The following is a 9,809-nucleotide window of genomic DNA, read 5'->3' as shown; positions in this document are numbered from 1 at the left end:
CATTGTTTAAAGAGATGAAACTTGCACCTCTGCAAGGTTTTTGTTTTCCTCTACATTCACACAACCGGATTCAATAAACGCTTTTTGTACTTTATAAAATCAAATTCCAGAATATTCAGAATCAAAGCATTAATAAGCACTTACTACAATTTTAAAGTGTAAATCATTATCAAATATGTACCAGATATATGTAGAGCTCCTGAAACTAACAGCATCATATTTAAGTTGTGATGATAGGCTATAACTTGAGTAATAGCCAGTTGCTTGCTGGTAATATTTTTTTTTTTTTTTAAAGATTTTATTTATTTATTTGAGACAGAGAGAATGAGATAGAGAGAGAGAGCATGAGGGGGGGAGCGGGAGAGGGAGAAGCAGACTCCCCGCTGAGCAGGGAGCCCGATGCGGGACTTGATCCCGGGACTCCAGGATCATGACCTGAGCCGAAGGCAGTCGCTTAACCAACTGAGCCACCCAGGCGCCCAGCTGGTAATATTTTTTTAAGATTTTATTTCTTTATTTGACAGAGAGAGCGCACGCACAAGCAGGCAGAATGGCAGTCAGAGGGAGAGGGAGAAGCAGGCTCCCCGTTGAGCAGAGAGCCGGACATGGGGCTCGATCCCAGGACCCCGGGGATCACGACCTGAGCTGAAGGCAGACGCTTAACCAACTGAGCCACCCAGGCGCCCCAGGTGTAAATGCTGGTAATATTTAACATCCAATTCCCAAGGAGGGAAAAGAATTTTTGTAGCATTTGCTGATTTCCCAGGTGTAAATACTCCCACCATGCCAATTTCAAGGTACCAACCTGACATCAGTGAACACAGAGCTGGGAAGAGATGCACACAACTGGCTCTCACAGCCTGAGCGAGCTGGCTCCACAACCACTGGTTCTATTGGCAATACCTAATAATTATAAACTCTTACGCCTATAAACTCTTACTAAGTAATCCACCTCAGAGAAAAACCTTAATATTCAGCCCTGCTTCACAATCTTACTCCACAAGAATTGTATATGATTTTAATTGGTGTGATAAGAAATAGTTTATAGTTAAAGCTGGACATAGTCCTGACTATCAGAATTCTGGGAACCCAAGCTCCAAATCATTAAGGTAAAAATTTTAAGTATGTTATTACACTGCTGAAAATAAACTTAATTTACTTATTTAAACATATGGAGATTTCCTGCTTTTAAGGGTGGAAAACCCCCTCCCCCATCCTTCTAATAGAATTTAAAAGCAATTCAATGGAAGGAGAAATACTAGACTTTAAAAAAACCACTGACTACATTCGCATGTCTTTTTAGGAAACTGTCAAGAATACTTAAGTCACAGACACAGAACTGGATTCAATAAAAGCTTCATTTTGCTTTTTCACAAAATCAAAACGCAGAACAGTGCAGAATTCATTTTGGTCACTTGGGCAGAGTTGGCACTATATTCATACCCATCTATGTTCTTCTCGATCTACACACTACAGGACGAATTCTGCACTGCTGAGTGCTGGGGTGGGTGAAGGAAGCTGGACTGCACAGTGCGAGGGGGAGAGGTTCAGAGGAGAGGCATAAGTAAAGGGCAGCTGAAGAAGTGTGCCCTGTGGGGGGCACCTGGGTGGCTCAGTCGTTAAGCATCTGCCTTTGGCTCAGGTCATGATCCCAGGGTCCCGGGATGGAGCCCCGCATCGGGCTCCCTGCTCAGCGGGAAGCCTGCTTCTCCCTCTCCCACTCCCCCTGCTTGTGTTCCCTCTCTCGCTGTCAAAAAAAAAAAAAAAAGTGTGGCCTTGGTCAAGAACTTCAGTGGCTAAACTAACACAGGTGAAGAAATGGGTCACCAATTAGGCACATCTCATACCATTAATGTTATGGACATTAGCATGTCTGTGTCCCCCTCAAAATTCCTACCCTAATCCCCAATGTGATGGTGTAAATAGTGGGGGGCCTTTGGGAGATAATTAAATCTTGAGGGTGAAGTCCTCATAATGGCATCAGCATCCTTGTAAGAGACACAAGAGAGCTTGCTTCTCTCTCCATCATGTGAGGATACAAGGAGCCAGCCCTCTGCTAACCAGTAAGAGGGCCCTCACTAAGAACAGAATCTGAATCTGCCAGCACCTTGATCTTAGCCCTATCAGTCTCTATAACTGAGATATGTTTGTAGTTTAAGACCCTCAGTCTGTGGTAATTAGTTACAGCAGCCTGAGCAGACTAAGACACTTAGGAAGCAATACTGTAACCCCAGGAACTAAACTTTATTTACGTACCATACTTCAGTGCCAGCTTATGAATTTAAAAACAATCAACATAAATGAAATGATCAAATATATAAGAATGCTCACAAGTATTAAAAAAAGAGAAAAACTGGGAATAACCTAAATGTTCAAAAGAGTCAATTATGGCACATAGATTTGATGGCAGATGCAGCCACTAAAATATTTCTCCATTAAGTGGGTTGAAAATTTATATAGTATGCCTCCAACTTTGATTTAAAAATCTCTCCTGTGCCTAGAAAACAAAATGGGAAAACATCAAACTGTTAAATGATAACCTGTATACTGAAATGAAGGGATTTTTTTCATTCTATTTTTCCATACTTTTCAAATTGTTTGCAGGCGTTTTATAAAAGTGAGAATGTTCCAAATTTTAAAAAGGCTAAACCATTTAACAAATTCTTTGAAATGTAACTTTAATGCTTTAGCTTTCTCAAATTTCTCAGTCCACTCATTTTGCTGAAGCTTAGTAGTACTCACCAGGTAGTCCGTGTTCAGGAAAGCTGTCCTACGGCACCCTGTGTGGTAGACGGAAGCACCTGGATGCTGGGCTGGCAAATGGGAGGCTGTCCCCTCCACAGCCAGTATTAAACAATTACATCTCAAGCCTTTCAAAAACTAGTCTACAAAGCAACTAACTGAACTAAATGTTAAGGCATTGTTTTTCAATGCTATTTTTAAAAGTACTCATTTTCACATTCTTAGACCGAACACACCACAGGATCATCATACTTGTCCCTGCAGTGTAGGTCAACCTAAGTCATGGTGAAATGAGTGGTTAATCTACCTCAGAATTCCATTTTTCGTTATGTCCCCATTAGAAATCTTATATTGTGATTAAACAATTAGGGTACAACAGCATTACAGAAGGTAACTCTTACCTGGTTACTTAACAAGCCTTAGGATTGGCAGGTGTTTAGGGACGCCTGATGGATCTCAACTGTCTGACGCCATGCTGACAAAAGGAGCCTCAGCTATCATCTCGTGTTTATGGGGAGTGACAGTCGATTTCAACCACTAAATATGTCATTTGCAAAAATCCTAAAAACAGATGGCTCTGGGTACTATTATACAACCTGTGTGCCTCAGTTTCCTTATTTGTAAACTGGGGATAACACAGGCATCACAGGGTTGTTAAAGGGACTCAGATGTGAAGTACTTTGAAGTGTCAAGCACGTGGCAAACCCAGTGTTAGAAATTCTTTACTGCCTGAGTTCCTCTGCCAGCTTAGCCACTTACTAGTTCCAGGACACCTTTCCTCTTCTGCAAAAATGTTTAAAAATTGTGTCTATCAGGAAGTTAGTTTTTTTCTTCCTAAAAGGGCAGTCTTTTGTAAGAGGAAAACACTCCTCTGCCTGAGACATCTAAGTTACATCACACCAGTAACAGGAACATCTAGATTGAGGAAAAGGGTCAAAATATACAGAATTCTCTTCTGATGTCTAGATTTCTTGGCTTGTGCAAATAGCCTGGGGGCTCTGCTCTCCATCCTCCCTTGAAATTAAAAATAAGCTTGACATGATCTGAAAAAATGGTCTTGGAAGGCAATTCAAATGAACTTACGTAGGCAGAATACTAGAAAATGCTTGGTACAGTCTAAGCACTCTTAAGAATGAGCTATCCTTACTATCTTTACATACTTTTGTATTATTAAGAGTTGTTAGAAACAATATTACATGGCTTTCAAGAATGTAACTAAGGTCTGCTATTTTAATTTTCTGAACTGATTATAAATTCAACATCAACCAGAATTTGAATTTCATTAGACCCATGACATGAAGTTTTGTATACAAGAGCTCATTATTTGCTGAATATGAAGTTCTGAGCTCTCCAAAATAGACCATCTTGAACTGAAGTGAACCAAGGAAATGAAAAGTTTAAGTAAGATGGTGTAAAAAAGATTCCATTTCAAGTAACTTATTGAACACTGTCATTTCTGTCCTATCAACGTTGGTGAAGGAGATTCTATGGAAATGATTCAGTGGAATTAAAAGAAACTTCCAGGGGCACCTGGGTGGCTCAGGAGGTTAAGTGTATGCCTTCGGCTCAGGCCATGATCCCAGGGTCCTGGGATCGAGTCCCCAGTCAGACTCTCTGCTCAGTGGGGAGCCTGCTTCTCCCTCTCCCTGTCTGCCACTCTGCCTACTTGTGATCTGTCAAATAAACAAAATCTTAAAAAAAAAAAAAAAAGTCCAGGTATTTTAAGGGCCACTCTTCTCAAAGCATCCCAAGTCTTCCAGAGCTGCCATCAAAAAATTCTACCTATTATTGACCTCCAATTCCTGTCTTTCAGAAAAAGTAATCACCTAAAAATCATGGAATCCCCAAACACCACATAGAAACAGGTATACTAACAAATTACAACAGCAATAACAGATCAAGCCTTCTGATTTTTTTTATTACTCAAAAAAGCTTCATTTTTTTATTTAGCTTTCTGACTCTGTGCTTGGGCCTTCAACACTTTCACAACGATTTTCTGCTCCTCGATAAGGAAAGCACGCTTGATCCTAGAAAGAAAAATATTAAATGAATACTTAAAAGTAAATGAAACCTGCAAGTACAGACTAAACACTTAGGAGCTGAAATTAGATGGCTAGGCTCGTTTAGCTGAAGGTCTCCTTCCTACGCTGGCATTTAAAGCAGGATAATCCCTCAATTCTATGTAATTGCACCTGCCCTCTTCTGAGTCATGAAGGAATTATGTGTGCGGAACCAAAATGGTGGGTTAAAAGCTATTAGCAAGAGGCACGTTCTCAAGTGTAACGACTCTGCAGTCTGACTGTCTGGAGCCAACTCTGCTACTTACTAGCTAGGTAACTAGCAAGTTACCTTCTCTGTTGTAAGGTACAGCAGTAAGTTCATACCCATTTCACAAGACTTTATGAAGATTAAACTTGGAAGGAGTTGCAATTTCTGTACTTTGAACCTCCATTTAGAGAGGAAGTACATTTTATTAATCACTATTATTACAGTGCCTAGGACCTGACAAACAGCAGGTACTCACTACCATTTGTTAAAAGCAAAGTTACCTCCACAGAGAAAGCAAATTCCCACAAAAACCTGTCCCACTTATACTCTTTTATTGGTCTCCTGGTTATCTAATTATATTAAACGCAGCCTAAAATCCCTGGGATTTTGGACTCCTTCAAATCTCCCCAATGTTAATTATATTATAGAAACACAACTGATGCCACTCTCACTCAGGACCCTTAAAAATCCCCTAAACTTACTCAGAGACCAGACTCCTCTCAGAGTCACAGCTAATACTAACCTGTAGACTACCAGTAGATCTACACCCAAATCTCTAAGAGCTAGGGCCTGTAAATCGTATTTTTAATAAATGTGCCCATGATTATGTCTAGCAAAGTCTGGGAACAAGGAGTAAAAAACCAAACCCCTTTCGCTTAAAACTAATTCATGACCCTCTCATCTCTAATGTACCTTTTCAATCTCATTTCTCATTCCTCTACATTCCTTGCCTACAATGCCCTTTCAACCTCTTGGCCAACATTTACCTATCATTCAGGTACCACCTCAAATACCATTCCCAGAGTTCCAGCTACCTGGAAGTAATTTCTCCTCTAAACTTCAATCATAGTTCAGTTTTTTTGTATTTCATGGAAGTTACATTTACCTTGTATTTGAATTACTATAACATGCCTTACCATCCCCTTACAAATTAACTCCTGAAAGGCAGAGTGAACTTGCAAGTTTGGTGCCAGATTTGGTTAAGAAACTTAGCTCAACCACTTTATAGAACTAGCTGAATAAACTGGAGGCAACCCACTTTCTGAACCAGTTCCTTAACTTGTGAAGACCAACCACCTCACAAATCCTTCCACGTAAGTCTTTAGAGGCAATTCATGTTTATAAAATCAGTAAGGTTAAAAGAAGGGTCTCAATAAAACCTAGAATGAATCCCAGTGCTGCCCCTTACTGGCTATGAGAATTTAAACAAGCCTTGGTGTCGGGGCACCTGGGTGGCTCAGTCGTTAAGCGTCTGCTCTCGGCTCAGGTCATGATCCCAGGGTCCTGGGATCGAGCCCCGCGTCGGGCTCGCTGCTCAGTGGGAAGCCTGCTTCTCCCTCTCCCCCTCCCCCTGCTTGTGTTCCCTCTCTCGCTATGTCTCTGTCAAATAAATAAAATCTTAAAAAAAAAAAACAAGCCTTGGTTTCTTCACAAAAAATAGATTAGAAACCCCTCCCTGATGGACCTGTGACAATGTTCATCATTAAAATGCCCAGTAAATGTTACCATCATAAACGCCACTGTTTCCACTCCTACCTAGGCCACTACCAATTCTTTCACATACCCAAGTCGCGTCCTCTACCTGGAACGTGCTCATCTCCTATGACCCTCCCCACCAAGCCTTTAGGTCTTAATGCAGGTGGCATGCCTCGCCTTCCCAAGCACTCACCTTTTGTTGAACGAGTGTCGTTACTATCCATCCTGCTGCAGTTTTAGTTTCCAGCCCACCAAAGGTCTCCCGGCCCTGCTCGAAACCCATCAATCCCTCCATACTTAAGGATCAAGCTAAAAATCTGTCTTGTAAGGGCCTTCATGATCTGAGACTTCCACCTCTTGTCTATCACCTCCTACAACACTCTGCTCCAGCCACACTAGAACTACATGTAGTTATTTTGTTCCCGCATTTAAGACCTTCTGCTCTCCATCTACCCATCTGACAACTTAATAGTTTCTTACCTGCCTCCCCTATTTCTACATCTAGCATAAGGATGCCCCCAAATCGCAAGTGAATTAATTTGAACCAGCATCATTTATGCGTTTTACAGCACCAATTATCCCTAGTCTAGAGGATTCTAAAATATGCAACTTTAATTTAAATTTCACCAGTCTTCTATGATTAGCATGCAATGGAACAGACACGTGCATTTAAGAACGTTATATTTACCTGTCACGAACACACTTAGCACACATGGAACCACCATAGGCCCTGCTGACGTGTTTTTTCGTTTTGGACAACCTCATAAGGACTTTAGGTCTCACAGCACGAACCTGCAAAGTCAATGTTGAGATTATTTTGTGATGCTTTAACAGAAACTGTCCTGGATTCAACATGTGACAAGTATAAACACTAAACCAGGTCAGAACAGGAAATGATATACTGATTTATCTGAAAGGCTTTTCACTGTATCTGTCACACAGGCTTTAAAAGTCTATGTTCTTGACAGACTTGGATCATGGATGCTTAAGTACTTCTCAACCTTCCTAGTGGTGACCTCTCCTTCGCTCATTCCCTTACCAAAATATTAATGCTCACTAGTTCTTGTTATTCAGAGCAGAAGGATCACTTACTCCTCGAAGTCGGCCTGGGCACACGCCACATGCAGATTTTGGTGCTTTCCCAACCTTCTTGGTATAAAGGTAAACGATTCTATTACCAGGGGTTCGGGACCTAGGAAGTGAGATAAGAGGGAAAAGCTCAGCATTCTGCAGAGTAAACAACAATATGAATTTAAATTTTAGAAATACTTACAGCCTAGTTTTGTTAGAGGCTGTATTATAGGACAGCCTACGACGGTAGGTCAAACGCTGGACCATTCTGAATGCCTAAATTAAGAATGGAATAAAACTGCATTGTAGAAATAATTCAAACCTCACAATAAAACAGCATCACATAATATATACATTCCATATACATATTTATATACAATAATCCTTAAAGTACCTTATGAAAAGAATTCTATACTTTAAAACTACTTATATTTAAAAGTGATTGGTAAGAATGCTAGGAGGCCCATGTTTGTTTTCCTGATAGTAATCAATGATGGTACTTCGTTAAAATTTGCCACTTATTCCTCAGTAAGTCTGATTCTGTTTGGTGGTGTCCAGAAAAATGCTAGTAACAGGTAAATTTAGAAGTTTTTAAAGGAAAACCGCACCTGAACACACAAGTTGAATCCTCACTTACGCCATCTCCTGGAATATACTGCACAAGGGGCTAGCTAGCCTCCTTGTCTCTAAAATAGATTTTTACTGAGTTCCCACGGCTGTCATTAAGATTAAATGACATAAGCTAACCTGCTCAACCTACTGCAGTGCCTGTCACATAAAAGATGCTCAAGAATCAGTGTCTTGCCCCAAAGTAGCATGTGGGACAAATCAAGCGCCAAATAATATTTTGGCATCAAAGCGTCTTTGAATTATGGCATCTGGGTTTTTTTCCCTCATTTATCAACTGGGAATAATACTGCTGAATGAGGTCACTTAGCAAATCGGTTATGCAAGTACGCACAGGAGCCGTTTTTCAGTTAACCCCTCAAAGTAACATGAAAACGTAAACAAGACTTGAATCCTCATTTTTTTTTTTACCTCAAACTTCGTAATCACTTCATCACACGACATGTAAAAGAAAATAGCCTGCATTTGTTGTTATAAGCTCCTTACTAACATCACACTAAAACATAATTGTCAGACACCAAAAGGGACACCGAAGGCCAATGCGAGAGATCCAAACAGCCACCATTCCGTTAACAGCCCCAAAACCAAGACAGAATACTCCCTATTAACATTTTATCTTCCTTGGTATTGGCCTTGGAAATGAAAACATTTTGAAATAACGACCCGAACATGCTGGTCGTCCGCCCTCCCAAAGCCTGAACACATCTACAGGCCCAATGCTAAAACGTGGGCCTAAGATACGAAAATGTTCTGCGGTTTCGCAGAGTCTCAACCAGCCGGACCACAACTCGTGGGTCCCCAAACGCAACTTAGAAGGCGGCAAAGCCCCGAGCGGTAAGCTCCGGCTACTCCCGGCTCCGGAGGGGAGATCCGGTTTGATGGCTGTCCGAAGCTAAAAATCCGAGGACCTGCTCATCACCAGCTCTCCTCCTGAACCTTTACCCCACGCCAGTTCAAAAGGCTGAGGCTGAGAGATCCTGGCTCCCCCAACTCCCCGGATGGCGGCCGATTGTAGAGGCAGTAGCAATAAGCAAAAGGAAAAAGCAACCATACCTACGGACACCGTCCCCGGAAGAGGAAAAGGGAAGTGCTTGCAAGTTTAAAGGTTAACTATGAGTGCGTCGGACGGGAAATTACGTCAGAACCAGCGCCGCCTTGTAGTACGGATGCCACTCAGCTCCCCTCCATGGGCGGGAGATGCATAGCGCCGCCATGTTGTACGGCAACTGGCGTGCCGTCCCTGCCTGGGGGCTTGGATGCCCGTCAGCAATCCACAACAGCGCCGCATAAAGCTCTTTTGGGAATCGCTGTAGAAACAAATGCAAATGACAAAGGGAGCTGCAAAGGGCCGAAGTGGGACAAAATCAACTTTTTTCGTTCTGAGGGGCGCTAGGACACATTTAGCCTAAAGAGCACCAGCTTTGTTGTTAGTCGTGGGTTTAGATCCCAATTCAGACACTTGTTAATTAGGTGACCTTTGAGGAGTTACTCTCTTTAATTTTCCCTTCTTTTTTCTTGTCATTCATTCAAAGCACAAGGTTAACAAATTGGATTAAAATCCAGTATCTGCTAATTATTAGCTGTGTTACTTTGAGCAAGTCTTTAAATGAGTTATGCCATGATCA

General features: G+C 41.5%; 1 protein-coding gene across 1 annotated transcript; it reads right to left on the bottom strand.

Moving 5' to 3' along the window:
• Window positions 1-4,632: 4,632 nt before the first annotated feature.
• Window positions 4,633-9,368, bottom strand: RPL34 (ribosomal protein L34). Its single transcript, XM_036098086.2, has 5 exons — window positions 9,238-9,368; window positions 7,760-7,833; window positions 7,579-7,678; window positions 7,175-7,278; window positions 4,633-4,769 (listed from the first exon to the last, which is right to left on the bottom strand). The coding sequence occupies exons 2-5, from the start codon at window positions 7,822-7,824 to the stop codon at window positions 4,685-4,687; spliced, it is 354 nt and encodes a 117-aa protein (XP_035953979.1). The 5' UTR covers window positions 7,825-7,833; window positions 9,238-9,368; the 3' UTR covers window positions 4,633-4,684.
• Between the last annotated feature and the right edge of the window lie 441 nt (window positions 9,369-9,809).

Source organism: Halichoerus grypus, chromosome 3, assembly GCF_964656455.1.
Source record: "Halichoerus grypus chromosome 3, mHalGry1.hap1.1, whole genome shotgun sequence".
Taxonomy (NCBI): domain Eukaryota; kingdom Metazoa; phylum Chordata; class Mammalia; order Carnivora; family Phocidae; genus Halichoerus; species Halichoerus grypus.
The sequence above is the reverse complement of the archived record's forward strand: the minus strand, read 5'-3'. Positions and strand labels throughout refer to the sequence as shown.

Excerpts from the sequence above, each read along its gene's own strand:
- RPL34 (XM_036098086.2), bottom strand. The coding sequence starts at position 7,824 with ATGGTCCAGCGTTTGACCTACCGTCGTAGGCTGTCCTATAATACAGCC. Across the intron at positions 7,679-7,759 it reads GCCTCTAACAAAACTAGGCT|GTCCCGAACCCCTGGTAATA; the intron begins GTAAGTATTTCT and ends CTCACTTCCTAG. Across the intron at positions 4,770-7,174 it reads GCTAAGTGTGTTCGTGACAG|GATCAAGCGTGCTTTCCTTA; the intron begins GTAAATATAACG and ends TTTTCTTTCTAG.